The 21,998-nt window shown below is 34.9% G+C and overlaps 5 protein-coding genes and 1 non-coding gene across 9 annotated transcripts; 2 read left to right on the plus strand and 4 right to left on the minus strand.

The window, feature by feature from the left end:
• Nucleotides 1-10: 10 nt before the first annotated feature.
• Nucleotides 11-3,415, minus strand: LOC116291118 (uncharacterized). Its single transcript, XM_089040702.1, has 4 exons — nt 2,153-3,415; nt 2,038-2,063; nt 1,488-1,625; nt 11-1,347 (listed from the first exon to the last, which is right to left on the minus strand). Exons 1-4 carry the CDS (start codon nt 3,219-3,221, stop codon nt 1,276-1,278), a joined length of 1,305 nt encoding a protein of 434 aa, XP_088896828.1. The 5' UTR covers nt 3,222-3,415; the 3' UTR covers nt 11-1,275.
• Nucleotides 3,416-3,730: 315 nt separating this feature from the next.
• LOC116291094 (tRNA-specific adenosine-34 deaminase regulatory subunit adat3) lies at nt 3,731-6,520 on the minus strand. 2 transcript variants are annotated; one of them, XM_031698212.2, is made up of 8 exons: nt 6,038-6,520; nt 5,840-5,944; nt 5,707-5,761; nt 5,554-5,582; nt 5,103-5,322; nt 4,886-4,997; nt 4,417-4,814; nt 3,731-3,969 (listed from the first exon to the last, which is right to left on the minus strand). In XM_031698212.2, exons 1-8 carry the CDS (start codon nt 6,111-6,113, stop codon nt 3,795-3,797), a joined length of 1,170 nt encoding a protein of 389 aa, XP_031554072.1. In that variant the 5' UTR covers nt 6,114-6,520; the 3' UTR covers nt 3,731-3,794. The 2 variants fall into 2 exon arrangements, with proteins under 2 accessions (XP_031554072.1, XP_031554071.1); XM_031698211.2 differs by having other exon boundaries at nt 5,554-5,630.
• Nucleotides 5,413-5,484, minus strand: Trnae-uuc (transfer RNA glutamic acid (anticodon UUC)). The gene has a single exon. It is a non-coding gene; the product is annotated as a tRNA-Glu (tRNA).
• A 68-nt stretch (nt 6,521-6,588) lies between the features above and the next one.
• LOC116291096 (mitochondrial amidoxime-reducing component 1) lies at nt 6,589-21,991 on the plus strand. Its single transcript, XM_031698213.2, has 8 exons — nt 6,589-6,736; nt 13,402-13,468; nt 14,640-14,828; nt 15,333-15,498; nt 18,268-18,408; nt 19,344-19,405; nt 19,475-19,546; nt 19,879-21,991. The coding sequence occupies exons 1-8, from the start codon at nt 6,589-6,591 to the stop codon at nt 19,997-19,999; spliced, it is 966 nt and encodes a 321-aa protein (XP_031554073.2). The 3' UTR covers nt 20,000-21,991.
• LOC148904910 (uncharacterized) lies at nt 6,743-10,950 on the plus strand. Of its 3 annotated transcripts, XR_016118714.1 has the most exons (9): nt 6,743-7,694; nt 7,808-7,911; nt 8,321-8,433; nt 8,609-8,682; nt 8,813-8,922; nt 9,157-9,256; nt 9,519-9,611; nt 9,722-9,831; nt 9,927-9,956. XR_016118714.1 is itself a non-coding variant. In XM_089024176.1 (8 exons), the coding sequence occupies exons 1-7, from the start codon at nt 7,075-7,077 to the stop codon at nt 9,595-9,597; spliced, it is 1,200 nt and encodes a 399-aa protein (XP_088880302.1). In that variant the 5' UTR covers nt 6,743-7,074; the 3' UTR covers nt 9,598-9,611; nt 9,722-9,970. The 3 variants fall into 3 exon arrangements, 2 of the variants coding, with proteins under 2 accessions (XP_088880302.1, XP_088880303.1); XM_089024176.1 differs by having other exon boundaries at nt 9,722-9,970; XM_089024177.1 differs by lacking the exons at nt 6,743-7,694; nt 7,808-7,911; nt 8,321-8,433; nt 8,609-8,682; nt 8,813-8,922 and adding exons at nt 10,241-10,360; nt 10,457-10,950 and having other exon boundaries at nt 9,168-9,256; nt 9,927-10,079.
• On the minus strand, nt 15,655-16,980 carry LOC148904911 (uncharacterized). The gene has a single exon (XM_089024180.1). The coding sequence runs from the start codon at nt 16,963-16,965 to the stop codon at nt 15,802-15,804; it is 1,164 nt and encodes a 387-aa protein (XP_088880306.1). The 5' UTR covers nt 16,966-16,980; the 3' UTR covers nt 15,655-15,801.
• Nucleotides 21,992-21,998: the final 7 nt, after the last annotated feature.

Genomic DNA, 21,998 nt, shown 5'->3' on the forward strand with positions numbered 1-21,998 from the left:
AAAACAATGATTTTTATGAGGGCTATTGTGGTTTAATTTTTGAAACCAAAAGTTAATAGCTATAAAATACAAAAACAATTTAGATATAGCGATAAAATAGATATCAAGAAAATAGAAGACAGTTTTGACTAGATATTTCTAGCTACGTCCACATGAGAGACCTCTTCACTCCAAGTTCCTAAGCAAATCTTTCACTCTATGACCAGTCTTCTATTTCACAACCATCACCTCCCATAAGGGGTTTTTACACAAGGTTCGCTCCACACACAACCATTAGTATTTACCACTATATTCATTATTGTCATTGTATGAAGGGAAATTTGAGTACCATCTGCCCCTCAGCCCAACAGATGTACTGAAAGTGAAGTTAATCGGTTAAGATAGTCTACAACTGACCCATTTGCCTCACTTCCATGTCAAATTACTAAAATCCAAAATAACTGAAAGCCATTATAAATGCACACAAGTACATGGTTAAATAATAAGACTATTTAAATATGCAGTCATAAACTACAAAATTAATGTAGTTAAGGGATCAAACAATCTAATGCAGATATACTTCCAAGTCCAATATAAAGCACGGCAAGGGCAACACAACAATTTTGTAGCATAATTGTTAGAATGTCCTGTAGAAATTACAGATTTGCCCTGGATGCCTTGTTTTCATGCTAGTCTCTCGATTGTCTGTCATATTAATTAATCTTTTCAAGGACTTTTTTAAACCAAAGAACATTTTTTATACAAGAGTCATCAAATAGATTACAGTTTTTTAGTCTTAAAACTGCTACTTAATTAGTTTAAATAAATTTTTCCAAATAAGGCGATGTTGCTTTGTTTTTAAACCAGACAATGGTTGTGAAATGTTAAAATGTTTTTACTATATATGACATTAATTCATATGTACGAAATAAAATAAACATGAAATTTTTATTTACTCAATGCGTTATGATACTGAAGTCTAGATCCTCAGTAATGAAGCATGAAAATGACAATTTAATCCCTTACTGTACTTGGTAAGCTATTAATTCTGATGAGCTATTCCAGTGGTTTCGAATCCCATAAAATAGACTGCCATTGGACTCCTATTTCAAATATCAGTGCTTGTATTTTGGTCCCAATTTTGTGTCAGCATAGTAACATGAGTTCCAGTGCCATATTGCTTGGACCCCATTTTAAGCTCTTTGAAATATCCTGTTCCTGTGGCAACACCCCTAATGAATTCTGAGTTGCACTGTTTTCAGTTTACGCATGGTGCATATACCAAGCTACTTTTAATCATTCCTCGTCACTAGAAACAGCCAACAGATTCATGTGGTCCATGCTGCTTCGGGTGTGTCCTTTTCTTGGCTGTTTAACAAAATTAAAATGATAAAAATGAACTTAAGATTTAATGATCTAAAGCTGAGAGAAAAAATTAATTCAAGTAAGAGAAAAGGAACATATAAGTTTTTTTGCAGATTTCCAGAAATCTTTAATGTCTAACTGACCTTTCCAAAGTATCGTACTTTCTTCAGTTTTCGTCTTCGGCAACATTTAAACAAGAGGACGCTGAAAGCAATCAACAGTGCTCCACATACTCCAGCACCAACAGGAATGAGAATGTTGACATAGAAGAACTTCACATTCTGAAACGAAATAATCCCATGCATTCATTCAGTGCACAGTCTTTATGGAAGCAAGAAATAAATGACGACAGAACTGTACCCCTGGATTCTTGAAAGTGGTGCACAGTTTGAAAGAAAATCATTTCAAAGCATTGACTGATAATTATTTAGAAATCGTGATGACCACAAATAACCTTTTCTCGTAGACTGCAGAGAGGGAGGGGTCAGGGGGCTTTAGGCTACCACATATAGATGCTGACATCTTTTCCTCTGGGTCCTTGATTATACAACTTTTCACAAATGCTTTTCCCATTAAAGTAAGGAAATATCAGTCAACCTAGAGCTGACTTGAAATAAGATAGCTCTGTGTCACGGCTTACTATGAATTAAAATTTCATTGAACCCAGAATAATTCAAAAACAAATCTACCTACCTCGGCATTGTTATAAGGACTTTTCACTGTAAAAAAAAATTAGAAATTAAAAACGTAACGCTTAAGTAAAGAAATGAAATTGAAAAATTTCTAGCAATGAAATAATCTCCCTTACTCGTGGTTGCTGCTGTGGACTTGTCTTTTTCATCTGTCCCAGATATTGACCCAGGTGTTACATGTTCAGTTTCTTTTTTCAAAGTAGTTGCCTCTTCCGTCTTGGCTGCAGTTGTTTCAGCCCCATGTGTGGTGGCTTTCAGTGTTGTTGGTTGTGCTGTTGTTGATTCAGTCGTTGTTGGCTGTGTTGTTGTTGTCTCAGGTTTAGTTGTCTGGGCTGTTGTTGCCTCAGTGGTAGTTGGCTGTGTTGTAGTCGACTGTGTTGTAGTCGACTGTGTTGTAGTCGACTGTGTTGTAGTTGACTGTGTTGTAGTGTCTACGACAGCAACTGTTGTTGCAGCAACTGACCAACTAGACACTGGAGCCACAGATGAAGTGCTAGAAGGCTGAATACTCGAAGACGTCGATACTAGGGTTGGAGAAGCAGACCCAGAGTAACTTGACGTGACTGCTACTGACAAGCTTGGGCTGGCAGTTAACGTAGCAGTCACTGAAAGACTAACAGATTGAGATAGGGAAATCGTATTAGCCAGTCCAACTGTCCCATTTACCGTCTCGTTGACAGAGGTTACGTTGGGGGCTGTAGCATTCATGCTAGCATTCGAAAGCGTTTGATTAGGCTTCATTATCGTCGCGTTAAACAATGTTGCATTCGAAGATAATGAAACGTTGTTGTTACTCGTGGTCTCATTAACGCAATATAACGAAATATTTCCATTTTTCGTATCCTCGCAGTGTTTGGTCAGATTTAAAGTAGTACCATTGCATTGCAGAGTTATTCCTGTCTTGTTTTCGCTACAAACTTGAGTTAAATTCAACCACGTCGCTGTGACGTTCGAAGAATTTGTAAGGTTGAATTTTGAAGTGACGTTTGAAGTAGAATTATTACAATCCGTTGTGTTACAAAGGCCAGACGAGTTTCCTTGCGGCAAAGTTGAGTTGTTGTCTAGTCCTGCTTCTCGTTTTACGATTCTGATGGTAGATTCTTTCGAAATTCTGTTCAAAGGAGAAGAATCAACAGAGAAAACCAACAACGCAACTAAACCGACTAAAGCAAACAGTATGTTCATTTCGCTGGCTTATCTTGTTCCTTTTCAAAGTCGTTAAACTTAATAAACTCTTCCAAGAATTATTTCTAAGCGATAATAAAACAACTTAACTTAAAAAGAAGTATCTTAACTCCATTGACAACATCGCAATTTCACTTCAGATCCAAAACTTCTTCCTCTTCAGTTTTGAAGTTCCCGAGGAATGGCATGACGTCACAAGTGTGGTTTGTGTTGCGTGGACGGAGACATTTGCATACATTATAAATTATATTTTTTTAACAGGTATCTATTTTTGACCAACGTAGATATATTCACTAGCAAACAAAAAACCCTAAATAATTTCTATAAACAGAAATTTTTTTATCATTACGAATGATTTCTGATACACACATACCAAAATTAGTCTAAAAATATTCTGGAAAAAGAAAAAAAAAAAAAAAGAGAAGAAAAAGGACAAAATGGTAAAAAGTCCATTTAATGTTTAAAATATTATAAAATTTTATTCACAAAAATAATTAAAAATTAATGAATAAAAATGATGGCAGTACATATTTATAAGTGAAAGTTATTTTCAATTACTATTTTTATTTTTTATTATTCTATGAGTTCACTACATTCTTTTTCTAATATGCCACAGAAGACTTCAAAATGGTGGTTAAGTCCATCTTGTGTATGTAGGCGATACTTACTGCCTAATGCTCCCACGCTAGGATCTTTACACCCGTAAAACACTCGCCGTATTCTTGAATGAACGAGAGCCATTGAACACCTGGAAAATGTAAAATGATCTGTCCATTATTTGTAGTAAATAATAATGAAAATGATTTAGAAGATGGATTATTCAAGTTTTTTATTACCAGAGAAAGAGATAGATAAGAAACTCAATGACCTTAGAACTATAAAACAAAAGAGTTAGATGTCTGTAAACTACCAGAAGTGAAGAAAGCAAGGAAAGAAAGAAAATGAAAATGTGGAAAACAGGACCCAAAATAGGAATTGAAATAGTATTAAAAAATAAAAGTAAAAAAAAAAAAAGGAATTAAAAATAAATAAAACAAAAATAAAACAAAATGGTAAAACGAAAAGTTATTTAAAAGTTCTTTTTCCCCAACTATCAATTATTGATATTCCTTTTCTGACAAATGTTTAAACATCAGTTTTGGCAACCTGTGTTTTTCTTACTCTACTAAAGAATCATGACCACTGTTGTACTTACATGATGCAAGGCTCCCTTGTTACATACAAGTCATATCCAGTACATAAATATGGTCCATTTTTGTTCTCATTCATGAATTTGTTTTCAGGATTTTTATTTGTTTTGTTAGAGTCTTCAACAACTTTTGATTTTGAGGTGTCTTCTTTACTTGTTTCTTCACAGTCCAACTGACATTTTGCTTTTTTTATTTTTATATCATTAAGATTTTCTGGTAAAGTCCAAGTTCCAGAGTCCTGTTGATATCCCATGTTCCAGGTTCCACCGGTTTGGCTTTGAGCTACGAGGTCAATAACAACCATTATTGCATGGTGTAATGGATGACCATGGCAACGAAGATCATATGCTACAGCAATGACAATGTCACTAGATGGGTCAACTACTACTGTTCCAATGGCAACCTAGAAATATTTTAAAATGTAAAATGGGAAATGGGAAATAAAAAATTAAGATGACCCATCCATATTCTTACCATTCCATTGTTTTTTCCTATAAGAGCTGATTTCCTAGCCATATCCATATATTTATATATTTTCCTAAGAGCTAAATCACCAAACAGCTCTCCAGAAAGTAGTTTTGTAATGCTAAAAATAATAACAAAAAAACGACTTTGGTAGGTGAAGAAAAAAAATAATCCCATAATAAAAAAAGGAAAAAAATAAAAAATCCAAGAAGTAAATAGTGCTTACTATTTATCCTCATGGAAATTTACAGGCCATAATTCTGATGCTTTATTGAACTGCTCTCTGGTCAGAGGTGGGTATCTTGGCACTTTGATAACAAATGGGTTTCCCAATCCTTCTGAATTTACTCCATGTATTATATCTTTTATGTTGATAATATTGTTTTTAGAAAATTTTAATTGGTCTTCGCTAACAATACGCAGTATAATTTGAAGAACTTGTTTTCCTATGAAAAGGAACAAAATATCATTAAAGACATTAATTGTGTTTTTTTCTTTGTAATTTTTTTTTTAAAAAAGAAAAGCAAAAACAAATGTTCCCATACCGGGAGTCGAACCCGGGCCGCCTGGGTGAAAGCCAGGAATCCTAACCGCTAGACCACATGGGAGAACATGTAAACATAAGGTTAATAATAAGATTTTATTCTAACACATTCATTAATTTATTCACTACTTACCTCCAGCATCCGTAGGGGGGCGCCTAATTCTTTTAAGATGTTGAAGATTATTTAATGGAAAAAATTCTTTCAGTTCACTTTATTAACAATAGAAAAATCTTGATTAATTTCGTTTGTTTTCATGTATATACATAAGCTTAGTTGCTTTCTTACCGTATGCATTTTGAAGCCAACTTTGGATCTTTTAGTTCAGCCACATAAACGGGGACTACAAGAAAGAAAGATAAACTTTTACTGGAAATCTATCTCGAAATAAAAAAAAACAAGAAAGAGGCTATATTTTTACCTGTATCTAAGTTAATGCGGGTGTATTCTTCGGAGAGAACAGCTACTGGTTTTGGAAGATTTTTTGCTGCCTTTTGAGCGCCTTGAAACTGTTCTTCATTTAAACCTAAAAAGAAAGTTATTGGATAATAAAACTACTGTATTGAATCCCCGAAGCTATCTTTTTTACCAAGTTTACCAAGGTTTTTAGCCGACTCACTTCCATAGTTCAAATCCAACTTGATTCTTTTGTTGAATCTTTCAGCGCGCTCTTCGCGCTTTTCCTCGTTAGACATTTAGAAAAAACAAAAATATTATATTCTAATAAATTCAGGTTTCAAAGAACACAGCTAAAGCAGTAGAAAATATCATAAGGGTAAAAATGAAATGAGTACTCAATCGAAGTGCATGGGAATAAAACTGTTACTATTGTGGTGATGGGTTCCCTGTGGAACAACAGGGAACTCTTGGGGGGTAGGGTGAGAAAGATAGGTTTACAACTAAACAACTAATTTCATTTGATATAAAATTCTAATCAAATGTTATTTGAATACTATTATATTGAATTAGATATTTCCTTAAATTCCTCCCGCAAGTCCTGAAATCAGATAATTTTCTTTGGATTATAGTTTATAATATTTACGAGTTTTTTGTTGATTTGGGTTGCCTGTGGTTCGCCCTTGTTACTCCGCGTTTGGCGCGTCATTTTCTAAACCACATGGGAACGATTTTCTAGCTTTTTCTGTAGTCCAGCGTTTACTTTACATCTCAATGGTTGTTCAGTCAAAGTACCTTGTGTTTTCCTTGTCTGCTGTTGCCGCAGCTGTTGCTGCTGCTGTAGCCTACATGCGATGGAGAAAGAAGCAAAGAAAGGAGTACCATGTAGTAGGACACGTTAGTGGGCTGTTCATATACCCTGTTAAACAGGAAGTTCCACTATAAAAAGGGGGGCTCCGCCCCCTTACGCGTCAGATCCGAGATTTAAATTTTTAAAATGGGTGAATTCAAAATGGTGGAAGTGGACGGGGAGAAGTTGAGAACTTGAAAAACCTTATCATTGTTGAAATATGACGATAAATGTTATAATTTTATAATAAAAACATTTAGAAATCAACGAGGAATTGACATCAGCTTAGTGTATTTAAGTTATAAACGAAAAAGTGGAAAAATACAAATACCGAAGAATGTAAACAAAAGCGTACGGTGTATGCGATATGAAACCCCCCAAAAGCAACCTATTGTTTCCGCTTTTGCTCAATGTTTTTGTACGTTTTTGCGCGGGAAAATACTAGCAGCTTTGACACTTTCCACATTTTCGTGTTTTCTTTGCTATTTTTGTTAAAAATGGCAGCAAAAGAATGCCGAAAGAGAAGTCGATTTACCCTTCAATTTGAAGATAGTGAGGAGAAACTCTCATTACTTCGCGAGAGAATAGCGGAGTCTAAAAAGCTATTGAAAGATTTCAATAATTATTCGTGGCTTTTGAAAGTAATAGACTTTTACGACTCTCATCATAAAAGTCAGTCTCAGAGTTCATATGCCGTTCCGGAAAAACTTGAAGCGAAAGCTAAACTTCACGTTTTAGCTCCGCCTTCTTCTTCCTCTGGTCAGCCGTCAAGGGCAGAAATCCACACAGCTCTGGAGGACGACGACGGAAAGTACTTTATCGCTTGTACAGCTACGATTCGTAGCCTGGTGAAGGGCTTGACGGAGTCCAAAGGATGCTGTTCTGTTTGCGGTGGGTTTTTGCTTCTTGGCAGCTTCCAGATGGAAAGAAGAGGGCACTGTGGACGTATAAGTTTCAGATGCGAAAACAACCATGAAACTGTCTGGTTTAGTTCGGCAGTACTGAAATCAAAATACGTCGCTAACCTCAGGTGAGCACTTCATTCTTGTCATTTTTTTTAGCTTATAAATCATTATCTTTCTTGCAATAGTCAGTAACAAGTTTCTTACAAATGTTTGTTTACTGTTCCCGGGACTGTCTTAGAGTAATCCATGGATTCATGAGCTCTGGGTTGACAGAAACCCAATACAGAAGCTTCACCGAAGCAGCATTTCTTGGTTCAGTTGAGCACACATATCTCGATACAGGTAGGTTTAGATATTGCCATCGGATATTGCGATATTAGATGATTTCATGTGCAATTTCATTTTATTACTAGTGTTTTGATTTGTGCATGTGTAATAGTGATAGCATATACTTCTATTGCACTGTAATTGATATCATATTTATAACCTTTATGTACTTTATCTTGCAGCCTACTTATTTTGACCCCTATGAAGATTTCACTGACACTACACTTTAGCTACAACAAGATAATTCAATTTCATTTCTGTTTGATTTTGTTTTGTATTGTTTTTTTCTTTTTTTTTTTTTGTTTGATTGTTTTGATTATTTGATTATACACATTCTGAATCAACATGCATGCAGTTCACAAGAGAATTTGATTCATTTCCCAACCCTGTTTATGAACTTATAATTCATCCGTAATGTTTTTAGTTTTCAATAAAATGGGCTACGTTGCTGCAATCCAATCAGTGTATGAGGACAGCACTCGATCAGTTATGGAAGAGACCCAGAAGGAGCAAGACTATATAGATAATGATGGTGATGTAAGTGCTTATATCTGCCAATAGTTCATTTTACAGTTCATCAACTAGTTTTTCAACTAGGATGCTTTTAGGTAGAATTTTGCTAATTTATTCATTCATCTACTCTAACTCAATTGTATTTCAGTAAGATATAGAAAAAAAAAGAAATTTATATGATATGTTGTTTTGAATACAGATTGTTATAACTGATGCCAGACATGATTCTTCTCGTAATGCCCAACATACAACAGTAACAGCTATGTCATACTAGTAAGTACTAGTAACTAGTCCTGACTAATTATTGTGTATAAAAAGAAACTCTATTTTTACTATTATGTTCTGGGGTGAATTGATTGATCTAGCTCTAAGACAACAATTCATTCTTTTATTCAATTATTAGCAACAAGAAAATACTTATGACGGTGAACTGGTCAAAAGCTACCTTGGCCTCTGCAGCTTCGAGAGAAATACCCATGACAAAGGTGTTATTTGACAGATTTGAAGAAATTGGTATGAAAATTGAAAATTCCTATTCTGTCTCAATTTCAAAAGTACATTGTACATGATTTTGTACCTTTAGGGCTGGTTCACACTAGGTATATAAGCATAAGAACCTCAAAGAGTAGGAATAACAAAAACTTTCAGTCACTTGGAAAACACTCTGAGTTTCATTTGCATATGCTCTTATGTGCTTGTGTAGCTGGTGTGAACTTGCCCCTATTAGCTAGTGTTCTTTTACCACAGGACATGAGATTGCTGAAATTTGTCATGACAATGTTGCAGCCATACAAAACTGGGCAGTAAAAGAAAAACGAATATTAAATTCGTATGACACAATGGCATGGTAATGTAATAAAATATAAAAAAATGTGTAATTGCAGAAATAAATTGTCCTTATAACCCCACAGAGGATTTTTTTTAAGACCCCCACCCTTCAAATTCCAACTTTTTTACAAACAAACTCTGTAATTTTATCCTGTCTCTGCCCTCACCCCTCAGCCAATCATAAATGAGGATAAATTTGGAACAAAAATAAAAATTATATATTTATTCAAATTCAATAGTTTTTAAGGAAATATTCAAATGATTCAATTTTTGATCTGTAGGTGGAAAAAACATGAAAAAGCTGATGAAAAATATTACCACAGGAACAAAAAAGAGCGAAGGAACCACTTGGTTTTCTGAGCTATCTGATAAAGGTAGGATCTGCATTTAAATGTGTACATTTATTTATCAAATTACAGTAATTCTAGATGCTTTACCTTATCAAAGCAGTTTAAGATATTAGATTTTTCATTTTCAATGTTAGCTAAAGCAACAAAAACACATTGCTATTACACAATGAAAGACTTTTCTACTATAAACAAGACAGCTGAAGAGTTCAGAGCAGCACTATTGAATGTAACTGAACATTATCAGGTGTGTAAACTCCTCAACAAACAATGACAGTGTAACTTTCAACATAATTATATTTATGACCCATATATTATTGTTGTGATTTATTTTGTTTCCAGGGTAAACATTCCAAATGCCCAAAGGAGAGCAGGTGTTGGATGGCTGACTATGTATTCAGCAAAAAGTCTTTGGAAAATCCAAAGGCAATTGAGGCATACAGAAAGGCCATCACTGACAGCCTGATCTACAGAAATCCTGAAGACTATATGAGAGTAAGTTTATTAATAATTTTGAAGTATTCACGTCCTCTGGTTTTGTGAGCTAAAAGTTTAGAAACATAAATGTACTTTGAATATTTTTTTTCTACAGGCTGCAGCTATTTTGATTAAGCTGATTATTTCTAACTAATTACTGTTTCAATTATTTCTTGCAGTGCCGTGATACTTATTGGATAGAGTCCTTCCATTCCACTCTTTTGATTTATGCTCCCAAACGAATCAACTTCGGGGATGATAGCTACACAACAAGAATCCAACTTGCAGTTCTCGACTGGGTATGTTTTATATAGAACTATACATTGACTATATTAAACTTTTTGATATAAAAATACATTTTTCATGTAATTAACATTTTTTTATAACTTTCTCAGAATGAAAATGTCAACAGAGATGTTTTCTCAGTCCAGAACTACCAGTATGCCAGAAACCCAGATAGAAAGGCCCCTACAAGAGTGAGAAAACCCAAAACTTTTAATTTTAGAAACTCTATTTGGCACACATTCTTTTCTGCTTGTTTGTAGTGTATTTGCACTTGTCTGTGTTTTGTTGGTGTTGTTCGCATGTTTGTTTGTGTTGTCACCACATACATGTTTTCTTTGGTGTGATCTATGCATATAAAATGGCTCTTTTCAGAGCCGCCCAATTTAAAAAAAGTGAATGGTACAATGCACTAAATAGACATTCAAATAGTTTTTTTTTATAAACTATAGGGTACAGGTAAGTACTAATGCATATGAAATGTTGCTCATATGGGTGTTTGATTCTTGTGTATTTCTTTTACAGATTTTTACAATTCAGAGTGTTTCTTGTTTGCATATTTTGTACATTTTCTCCTTTTACAAATAAAAAATGTCAATAAACTTTGTGTTTTTGCTATTGTTCAATAACTGTATTTGTAATTTTCAAAACAATCAGCATCTTATGAAGTTCTATGAAAACTATATAAAATAAAGGCTATGAACATTCACAACCAATACACACTATGCAGGAGCTGTGGAGTCACAAGATGGTGATGAAAAGAAGTAAGCCCCTACAAACACTTCAAAGAAGTAATAATCCAAATTCTGAAGCTGAGTTAACAAATTGACATCAGATCTTTTACTTCTCTGTCCTATTATTGATGATGAAAATAGCCAATCAGCAAGCAAGAAAGACAAGACAAGACGTCCAATATATGGGTTTACAACAGTATACAGTAATTGAATATAAAAGAAAAAATACTAATTTATTATCATTTAACAAGTGAAAGGATTCCTGATATCATTTTCTAGCATTTTACCCATATTATTATTTCCAATTATAATAGATAGTGCATGTTGGGTATTGTGAACAATCCGCATCATATGGTAAAGTGGTCAATAAGTGGTTGGTAAATGGTCGGTAAGTAGTCGGTAAATGGTTTATAAGTGGTTGGTAAGTGGTCGGTAAGTGGTCAGCCAGCACCTTACCAACACTTTATTGTACGGTGCAGATTGTTCACGATAGCCGTGATTGTTATGAAAAATTATGCACGTCTATGACCCATATATGGAATATGAGGAGGATTTGGCCATCTTTTCCTCACATCTTCAACAACACATAGGGGCATTACTTCTCTTACATCACCAATGTGACACCCCAGTTCCTGTTTTCTCTCAAGGTATGTCTGGTTGGACCATAAGCCCTCCTTTTTCAATTTTCTATAAAAGAGTCTGTACTCTTTCAGACGCCTTGCATGGTTAGTTGACAAAGGTCGTCCTCTAGGCCTTGCTTGTCCTAAAACCACACAAGGCATCTGAAGGCAGTAGGGGCATTTTCCAGTATCTCTAGAGAGAAGGAAGAACAAAACAAAACATCAGTTGGAAAACAAATGATAAGATGATACTTATTTTGTTGGTGCTATGAAAGCAGGGCCGTAACCGGGGGGAGCACTGGGTGCACGTTCACCCCCTTCCCCCCCCCCCCCCATCTATCACCTTTTTTTGGTTCTGCTTTCTTTTAGTTACCTTTCCCCTTTTTTTTTGGTTCTGCTTTCTTTTGGTTACCTTTTTTTTTCTCGATTATGTTTATTCGATGTGCACCCTCCTTGTAAAAATTCTGGTTACGGCCCTGAAAAGCAATGTCATAATATTTTTCCACTTTGTATAAATTACAGACTGAGGTGAATATAAATATATATACGCTAATTGTTGACCCTATTTTTGCTAAATAATATATATAAATATATATTTCAAATGTCTATTTTCGCAATAATTGTAACTTGTCAACGAGGTATGTATTCTTTTGTCACCTGAAACAACAAAATGATATTAGGTTTTCTCACCATTTTTTAATGTGGTTTTGCTATTGATAACTTTGATAAGAAAAAAATGGTTTTTGACAAAACTGCATAGTCACAGTTAGAAGCCTTGTATCATCGTATACGCGTAATTTGTGTACTACTTTATGGCTAAAAAACCTCAGTACGATCAGTAGAAAATGTGAGATCAGTAGCTTCGTTTGGTATTTTTCTGATAATTGCCGGTCATTCATATCTTTTCTTGCAAAACAAATTATAACAATGTAATTATTTATAAAAGCCTGCTTGAGTATCATTCCCTGTGTAAACAAACAGCGATAACCTTGACAGAACCGCCATCTTGATTCAAGGACAACAAGAACAACAACGAACAAGACGATTTGACTTACCCATTATTTTTATTTTGGAGCTTCTCTGAATTCCCTTATTGACCTAAAACGATAAAGAAAATAAAGAAAAACTTTGAAATATGTATTTTGCTTGGAATGACGGCAGAATAACTTTGCAAATCCAGAAATATACTGTGCCTTCACCAAACGAGAGTTGTCAGTTTCGCGGGCTTGCTTTGTTTCTTTTGCGCCGGCGCATCGCATTATTACTGACTAAATTTAGCGGCTTTACCTGTTACAATTTACAGCTCACCTCTTTCTGTTGTTTGTTTATTTATTTCATCTTCATTTTCTTTGTTTTCTTTATTTGATTTGGTTTTTCTTCTAAGAAACAAAAAAAAAATTTCAGATAACACACAAAATATTTTCATTTTGACGGATATACAGTAAAAACTAAATGCTGAAAACTTTTTTATCGACGTCACACTTACCGTTCTGTGCATGTGGAGTCCTAATAAAGGCTTTCTTTTCTGTGAAATGCGGTTTGGTTGCTTGCTTTTGTTTGTTTTTTTATTTTGTTTTTTTGCCGACCTAGCCGTCTCACGTTTCTAAGCAAAATTATAAGCGGAGATCTGCACTCCACGGTGATTGACAGATAACTGACTCGAGTTTGGCCTGGCCACGCGCCTTTTATACCGGAACTTCCTGTTTAAGTCCTGCAGGGGCATACAACTAGAAAGCACCAAGTGTCTGAGTCATGGGCTAAAACATGACAGGTGAGTAAAATAAAATTTAATAGGATTGAAATCCCAAACTCTTAAAGCATAGATATTTGAGAGTCAGGATAGACTTTCGCTCGAATTAAATACTCTTGGAAGAGACAAGAGAGGTCGACTTGTAGCAAGTCTAGAGTCAGGACTAAGGAATTCATAATATTTATGGGTGGAGGGCGGAGGTCAACCATTACTTTCTCTAGTAATCATAGCGAATATCAAAGTTACGATCTATTACCGTCAGAGAATTGTTTCAAGTCAGGAATTTGGGTCAACAATGCAGTAAATGTATAGAAACTAACCCAAATGCCATGCCTTTTTCTTTGCAAATCAACGTGAGACTGCAACCTCCGTGTATACCATTCTTGACTTCTTAACATTTGAAAATATTTTTAAACTCGAAGCAGCAATACTTTGTTATATAATCCTTAATATAAATAATATCAACACTAAAGTTCCAGAACTATTCTCTTGTATTATTAAGTTAGCAAAATCTCAACATACTTATACCAGATATGCTTCAACAATCTTGTCCCTCCACGATCTCGTACTATGGCAAATTTATGTTCCGATCTGCAACAACCAAAATATGGGAAAACATCCCAACTCCTATCAAAAACAGCAAATAATAGAACGTTTTCACATAACGTGTCATCTTATGCTTATGAGTTAGATGAATTATATAATGAACTGACACGCGCAAGTACGCTGCACGCTTTGCTGACTAAAATATAAACACAGAATACAGATGAATTAACGATAACTTTAATCTTCTTCTTTGCTCAGCTTCTTCTAGTTTTTCTTTGAATTTTTTTGCTCGACATTGGTCAACAAATTATTGAAATATTATATATATCTCATCGAATCATTAGCATAATATAACCCGTTATGTAAAAACGTTCTAATAAGACTACAATAAATTTGATGTCAGTTACTTTTTATCTTATTAAGAACATGTATGTGCATGTATATGTATATATGTATATGCATAAGCATATATCGATATATAATTATGTCAATATTTTGTAAATAGCATATTTATGTTGTATCTCTATATATTTTCCGCCATCTTCATAAAATCCCATAGCCCCCACCCCATATAAAAATTATTAGTATATATAATTATAAATATTATTAAATATTATATGTAATTATGTTATTCATTGTTTGATAGGCGATGGGTTTTCTTGAATGCAAAAGGGAATTTTATTTCTCAGCGTGAACAACCATCACTGGCCCTGGTTACCCCATCTTTTAAATTGTCTGATGATGGTGAGGTAGAGTGCCTTTACTTGGATGCACCTAACATGGAAACACTGAAAGTGGATCTACCGCTCAACACTGAAGAATACAAAAATATTGAGTAATTGTTTATTATTTAGTTATTCATTCATTAACTTTCACCCATCTATCCATTTATTGAACTACTGTATCCACTAACTTGTCCATTTATCCATCCATTTAACATCCATCTATCTTTTCATCCATCCATTTACTCATGTATTTGTTGAACCATCCATTTATCCACGCATCCATCAACTTGAAATTCTATTCACTCATCCATCAATCCATCTTCTCATCCATCCATCGATCCAACCATCTTCTCATCCATCCATTGATCCATCCATCTTGTCATCCATCCATCCACTCATCCATGCACCCATTCATCCATCCATTTATCTATTAACCCATCTGTCCATCTATTTATTAACTCATTCATCTACTCATCCCTTCACCTGTCCATCCACTTACAGTACATTTTATTTATCCATCATCAAAAGTTAATGGATAGATATATAAATATCCATAAAGCTCAATAATATTACATCATCTTCAAAACTTTAAAACCTCTTTTTTATCCTTTCAGTGTTTTTGGAATAGTAGGTGAAGGACAATCAGCAGGTGAAGAGGCAGCAGCATGGATCTCTAAGTACCTAGACAAGCCAGGCTGTCGACTCTTGCACATGACCAAACCAAGGGTGTTACAGACAGACACAATCTGGGGTAAATACGTTGCTACACCTGATGACAAGGTTAGCTATTTAGGGTTTCCAATTCCTTTTAGTTACAATATGTAGATGATGGCTAGTAAACACTAGCGTGGACTGCGTCGGTGTTTCTAATAAAACAGTTATCTTAGAATGATAAGTTATACACCGTAGTGAAAATAGTAACTGACGTTTCGGATGTTAGTCCTTCGTCGGAGTCAATAGAAAGTAAGAGTAAGAGAGATGTTTATATAGTAGAGGAGAGAGAAAACAAACCAATAAGAAAAAAGCAAGCCATTTAACAAAGGAAAACAAAAGGATCGAAAACAACAATAGGTGGGAAATAACTTAATTATAAGCGAAGCGTTCGTTCATCCCGTGGGGATTAACGGTGCCAAGTGAATGAATTAAGCACATTTCTTTTGTTTTACGATGATTGTTGCTGCAGTGGGTTAAACACAGACCAAAAACAATAGCATTAAGCTCAGAGTGATTAGCAGAGTTAAAGTGCCGAGCAACTGGTTTAGATAAATCTTTCTTGCGAATGTCGTAAAGGTGGTCTCTAAAACGATCACCTAATCGGCGGCCAGTTTCTCCAACATAGAGCATGTTACAGCGTGAACATTGAATGCAGTAGATGACGTTAGAAGAAGTACAATCAAAATGATCTGTAATATTAAAGGTGGATTTGGGACCTTTAATAGAAGTATGTGAAGCAACAAAGGGGCAAGTGTAGCAACGTTTGCGAGAACAGCGAAAAGTACCGGGTTCTTTATTAGAAGGAAGTACACCTTTAACTAAGAAAGAGCGTAAATTGCGGTCCCTTTTGAACGAAAAAAGAGGGCGTTCTTTGAAAATGTTGGACATGGTGGGATCAGAGTTGAGTAAATTGAAGTTACGATTAATGACAGGTTTGATAGAGTTGTTAATAGGATAGTAAGTGATAGTGAATGGAATGCGGTTAAGGTTAGAATTGCGTGATTTAGGGGTGAGAGCAGTGTTACAATCTATGGAAGAAGCTTTAAGCATAGCACGGTCGATGATGGTAATAGGGTAACCACGATTAAGAAAAAAGGAACGCATTTCTTGACATTTGTGAGAAAAATCAGTGTCGTCACTGCAAAGACGGCGCAAACGTAAGAATTGCGAAAAAGGAATAGAATTGAGAGTGTGTTTAGGGTGTGAGTTGGAATAAAGTAAATATGAATGAGAGTCTGTGGGCTTATAATGAATAGTGGTATTGAGATGATTAGCAGAAATACTCACAGAAATGTCAAGAAATGTGACAGAAATTTCACTAATGTCCCAAGTGAATTCAAGAGCTGGGTGAAAAGAATTGACATAGAGAATAAAAGAATCTAGGTCTTGTTTTGAACGAGAAGTAGCACCAATACAATCGTCAATGTAGCGACCAAAAAGCTCAGGTTTAATGCCTGGATAGAGATCAAAAATCTGTTGCTCGATGTAGCCAACAAATAAATTAGCATAGCTAGGTCCCATTTTGGTGCCCATAGCTACACCGTTAATCTGTCGAAAAAAGCAGTCGCCAAAGGAAAAACAATTAAGGGTGAGAACAAGTTCAGCTAAACGCAATAAAGTAGGAGTGCTAGGTTCTAAAATGGTGCGAAGATCAAAAAAATGTTTGAGAGCATTGAGACCTTCATCATTAGGAATGACGGTATATAAAGATTTAACATCCATGGTAAATAAAAACTTGGATTGAGAATTTTGAAAATGAAAGTCATTAAAAATCCTGAGGGCGTGATTAGTGTCTTTAATGTAGGTGGGTAGAGTCTGAACGATAGGTGACATAAGAGAGTCAAGAAAGCTAGAAATAAGTTCGGTGGGACAACTACAAGCTGATACAAATAGGACGGCCAGGATTATTAGGTTTGTGAATTTTAGGTAAAAAGTAAACATGAGAGGTGCGGGGAGTGTTAATGATAAGATTGTTGGCAGTAGCTGGAAGATTGCCGTCAGAAATAAAAGAGTTAATAGTGTCTTTGACAGTTTGCTGGTAGGTAGGTGTGAGGTCTTTGTTGATTTCAAGGTAAAAATTGGTGTCCAAGAGTTGGCGTAAAGCTTCCTCTTTGTACACATCAGTGCGCCAAACGACAACAGCACCACCTTTATCAGCGGGCTTGATGGTGATATCAGTACGAGTTAGTTAGTTACTATTTTCACTACGGTGTATAACTTATCATTCTAAGATAACAGCCTTTTAGTTACTGTTGCTATTAGTCCAGCTGTTATCAGCCAAAAATACACTGAATTGTTCAATTTGATGATAAAAGCATAAAACTTTGCCACATCACTAAGAGGACCATTAGATTTTTGAGGCAGGAAAAAAAACCCCAAAAAATTGAGCATAGCTTTAAACAGTGAAAAAGATTGTGCATAAGAAAAGTGCCAGCAAAAAATTTCAAATTACAGTATGTCCAAAAAAATTTCTGCACAGCCATGAGGCTTAAAAAAAATTCCTGCACAAAATAAATTGCCCAACCCCCCACCCACCCCCTCAAAAATCTAATGGTCTGTCCCTAATAACCCTAGCAGTGACATTTTCTAATATAAAGCCATTCCAAATTTATTTCTAGAGACAAGAACTACATGTCAGAAATTTAGCAACATGGAAACAAGGCTTAAAATTAAAACCATTCTTAAACTATATCATTTAAGACAATTTGGTGAAAAAACCTTAATCAATCAGTCATTTTTAACATTTTCATCTTGATTTGATTGCTGTCACATGACCATATTTTCAATAATTATCATAAATATGTGTGATAAAGTTTGAAAACCATTTCATTGCAGAGTGGATTTGGAGACTTTGCTCCAGTCCTAGTAGCAACCACTGAAGCACTTAATGCCTTGAATAAAGAACTTGAAAATCCAGTTAACATGAAGAGGTTTCGACCAAATGTAATAGTAACAGGGACAAGTACATATGATGAGGTGAGAGATTTTAATTTTAAATCATTCCATTTCTTTCACACGATAGTATGTTATCTTCCTCTTTGTCTGTATATTATTTTTCTTTACCCTTTTTTATCCATCGTGGACTTTTTTCACTACTTTCCTCCATCGAATGGAGCATTAGATTATAATAATTCAGGTGGATGCCGAGATGAGGTGGAGACAAGAAGTCCGTTTGACATGTTCTCACTCCCTCATAATAATTTTTATTGTGCATGTTCGTTATTAGTCTTTTTTTGTTCTTACCAAATGACAATCCACTTATTTTAATATGCCATGTGCACTAATTAAGGCATTACATGCAACTGCTTGCACCAAGGTCCCACAAACAAAATTTTCACAAATTTTTCAATCATGAAATACTCGAACGTGATTGGATAATTTGTGTGAAACATTTGTTAGCATGTCCTTGGTTTTGGGTAGTCACACTGTAAAACACTGAGTCCTATACAAGTCTTCTTTCTAACTTGAAACCCATGTTTACACAATTAATCATAATAGTCCCCTTCACAGTTCCCTGCGCCATCTGGAAAGGTAGCCGTGCCTTTGCATCAAAGCGAGACGAACGGTGAGCTTGCAATGACAAAGACATGTGAATAATTGTCCAAGGTGTTAAAAAAAGGTCTCTATCATTGCAAGGTCACCGTTCGTCTCGCTTCGATGCAAAGGCACGGCTACCTTTCAAGATGGCGAAGGGAACTGTGAAATGGACTATTGAGGATTTACGAATCAATACCTACACACAGTCATTATCAATAGCAAACATGGAATTGTCATGTACTGTAGGTGCCCTTGAAGACTTTTTGTTTTCCGACAAAACCATAGAAACACTTCGATTGATTTCTACCAAAATTTTGTACATGTACTATTGATAGCACTTAATATATATTCCCCTTTGTTTTACTTCTTTTTAGGATAACTGGAAAAAAATTAAAATAGGGGATGTTGAAATGAGGTATCTCAAGCACTGTGATAGGTATGTGAGCTGCACGGCTACTGTTTTCTTTACATCCAGCATGATACTTAGAACAATAATCTCTTTCAGATGTATAATGACAACAGTTGATCCTGAGAGGGGTGTGAAGACTGGAAGAGAACCCCTTCACACACTAAGAAGGTAAATAGTATGCCATAACCTCCTTTATCTATTTGATATATTAAGATTCTCTGTTCTTGGAATGTAAAATGATTTGTAACATCTCTAGTAACATGACAAAATAGTCTTGCTCTGATAGGATAAAATAATATAGAATAGCTTTCATTCATTACACGTTGGGTTGTCCTTCTTTAAAATGTTATATAATCCCCCCCCCACCCCACCCCTCTCCATGATGGTTATGAAGTCTTTTGGCAGTCCCTTTCTGTTACCCTCTTTCGCATTACCTTGTGTGCAGCAATAATAAAGTATTCCAGCTATCCTCTTGATGAAGTTAATTTTTTTATCTTCAGGATTCGCATGCCTGCAAACAGAGACAAGAGATATGCAAATGCTCCATTTTTTGGATTACACATCACTGTTGAGAAAGAAGGAGAAATCAAGGTTGGCGATGACGTTTATGCAAAAGAATAAAGGAATATCAAAAGTATAGCATACCATAAAATCCCAGTTATAAGCTCTCCTGGTCATTAGCCATCCCAGTTACTCAGCCGTAAGCTCACCTTGGGGATCTGACCCCCACGATTAAATGTAAACCCATATCTAGGTGATCTCACCTCGAAGCATACAAAGGATTATTTGTCAAATCCAACAGTTCCTAATACCCAGTGTCTTATTTCATAATATCTCACGGTAATGAAAATGACGCCTAGTGACTAATCAAGACAACACCAATTTTGCTTACTTTTGTTGCATTTATACGTCTTTGTTTTAATTAATTTTAATTGCCGTGTTTAATCCCAAAGTCTTATTTGGATGGAATTTAAATACTAGAATGACAATGGATATATTTTGTCTTACCTGGGTGTGCTGTAAGTCAGTGCTTTATATTTTCCATGTAAATAAATATCCAACACCATGTATTATATCTATGTTCATTAGCAAACATTTCATGGCAGAACCAAGAAAATTACATTAGAAAATGTTGAAATTTTTGAGTGTTTTGCCTGATGAATGAAAGCTGTCCTCTATCAACAATTTATTACTTTAATATTATGAAACTCAAATTGACTCATCGACCTTTAAAAATAATTTTATATTTTCCTTAGTTTTCGACCGACACGGTCATCCTCAGAGGAACTAAAATACGTTACAATATTAACAAAAACTACGCGATCAAACGTTGTACATATGCGTGAGCAAAAGAATCACGTGCACAAACCTGAAAGCACGAGCATTGAAAATCACAAAAGATTTATGTAATTTGCTGGCAGAATTCTGCCACGGTCTCTATTAAAAATAATGTTCTTTTGTCATCTGAGGATGACCGTGTCAGTCGAAAACTAAGGAAAATATAAAATTATTTTTAAAGGTTGATGAGTCAATTTTAGTTTCATAATATGAATCCAACCTACAAAAACCTTTACGACTTACTTTAATATTATTATAATATAATTTATGTGGTCATGTAATACTGTACTATACAAAATATATTAAAACTGCTTTTTAATTCTATTTAATATTATGGAATGGTATGGATTTTAACACATTTCTTGTCATAAAACCTTCAGCTTCATTGGTTTTATTAAGCCCGAAAAACAAAAATTACTTATACTCGTGTAATAGAGAGAATAAGAGAAAAATAAGGGTGTAGTGGTTAACACATCGGGCTGGAATACAGAAGACGTGGGTGCGATTCCTGTCAAGGGCATTTGATATTTTTCTCTTTTTTTCTCTATTTCATTACACACACCGAACGCATAATTTATTACTACTATACTATACTTGTGTAATAGACATAAATAGACACGAAAGTAAACAATGGATATGAGATCTACTAATCTATTTTTTCACAGTTAAGTAAAACTATTCTAGCAACATAATTATAACATAGAACATTGGCCAACCTCCATTCAGCTGCAAGCTAGGTGGTTATATTATTACCCATAGGTGACTGCTTTTACAGTGTGGTTACACCAACCAGGACTACTTGCAATCTAACCTTTAGCCAATCAGCAGAGAGCAAAATCAATATCTCTTATTCCCACAGTTGCTGCAGTTTTTCTCATATTGATGGTTTTCACAGCTGCCATGTTGGATGAATTTAACAAAAGATCCATCATTAGTCTCTTTTGTTATGTCATCCAACATGGCTGCCAGGTCTTTCGTTATTTCACTCTCTTGGGAATGATTGCAAACCAGCAATATATTATCAGGTATAGGCTTTGTTGCTTGCCCCTGATTGGTTCAAGTTTGACTTTAAAGTTTGATTCCTTTCTTTTTCAATCTATTCCCTGATTAGTTAACTTTCTTCAAGTGGTCCTGGTTAGTGTGCGTTAGTGTGTGCGCACAGTAATAGAAGCATGACAATATTTTTAATGTTTCCTTGAAACACTTTCTAGAAACAAAAAATTCTAAAGAACAGGCTTAATATTCTATAATAATTATTAAATAATAGTGACTTTATATTTCC

The sequence above is a fragment of the Actinia tenebrosa genome, unplaced genomic scaffold (assembly GCF_029948245.1).
Source record: "Actinia tenebrosa isolate PJP-AT-01 unplaced genomic scaffold, QUT_ActTen_1.0 PGA_scaffold8__29_contigs__length_14323225, whole genome shotgun sequence".
In the NCBI taxonomy this organism is placed as follows: Eukaryota; Metazoa; Cnidaria; class Anthozoa; order Actiniaria; family Actiniidae; genus Actinia; species Actinia tenebrosa.

Bases quoted from the DNA above. Each gene is read 5' to 3' on its own strand.
- LOC148904911 (XM_089024180.1), bottom strand. From the start codon at position 16,965: ATGGGCACCAAAATGGGACCTAGCTATGCTAATTTATTTGTTGGCTAC.
- LOC116291094 (XM_031698211.2), bottom strand. From the start codon at position 6,113: ATGTCTAACGAGGAAAAGCGCGAAGAGCGCGCTGAAAGATTCAACAAA. The intron at 5,945-6,037 runs GTGAGTCGGCTA...CTTTCTTTTTAG, and splicing joins GTTGGATTTGAACTATGGAA to GTTTAAATGAAGAACAGTTT. The intron at 5,762-5,839 runs GTAAAAATATAG...TCTTTCTTGTAG, and splicing joins CCGCATTAACTTAGATACAG to TCCCCGTTTATGTGGCTGAA.
- LOC148904910 (XM_089024176.1), top strand. From the start codon at position 7,075: ATGTTTTTGTACGTTTTTGCGCGGGAAAATACTAGCAGCTTTGACACT. The intron at 7,695-7,807 runs GTGAGCACTTCA...GGACTGTCTTAG, and splicing joins AAATACGTCGCTAACCTCAG to AGTAATCCATGGATTCATGA. The intron at 9,257-9,518 runs GTAATGTAATAA...TTTGATCTGTAG, and splicing joins TCGTATGACACAATGGCATG to GTGGAAAAAACATGAAAAAG.
- LOC116291118 (XM_089040702.1), bottom strand. From the start codon at position 3,221: ATGAACATACTGTTTGCTTTAGTCGGTTTAGTTGCGTTGTTGGTTTTC. The intron at 2,064-2,152 runs GTAAGGGAGATT...TTTTTTTTACAG, and splicing joins GTCCACAGCAGCAACCACGA to TGAAAAGTCCTTATAACAAT. The intron at 1,626-2,037 runs GTAGGTAGATTT...ATTTCGTTTCAG, and splicing joins GTCCTTATAACAATGCCGAG to AATGTGAAGTTCTTCTATGT.
- LOC116291096 (XM_031698213.2), top strand. From the start codon at position 6,589: ATGGTTGTTCAGTCAAAGTACCTTGTGTTTTCCTTGTCTGCTGTTGCC. The intron at 15,499-18,267 runs GTTAGCTATTTA...ATTTCATTGCAG, and splicing joins TTGCTACACCTGATGACAAG to AGTGGATTTGGAGACTTTGC. The intron at 19,406-19,474 runs GTATGTGAGCTG...AATCTCTTTCAG, and splicing joins TATCTCAAGCACTGTGATAG to ATGTATAATGACAACAGTTG.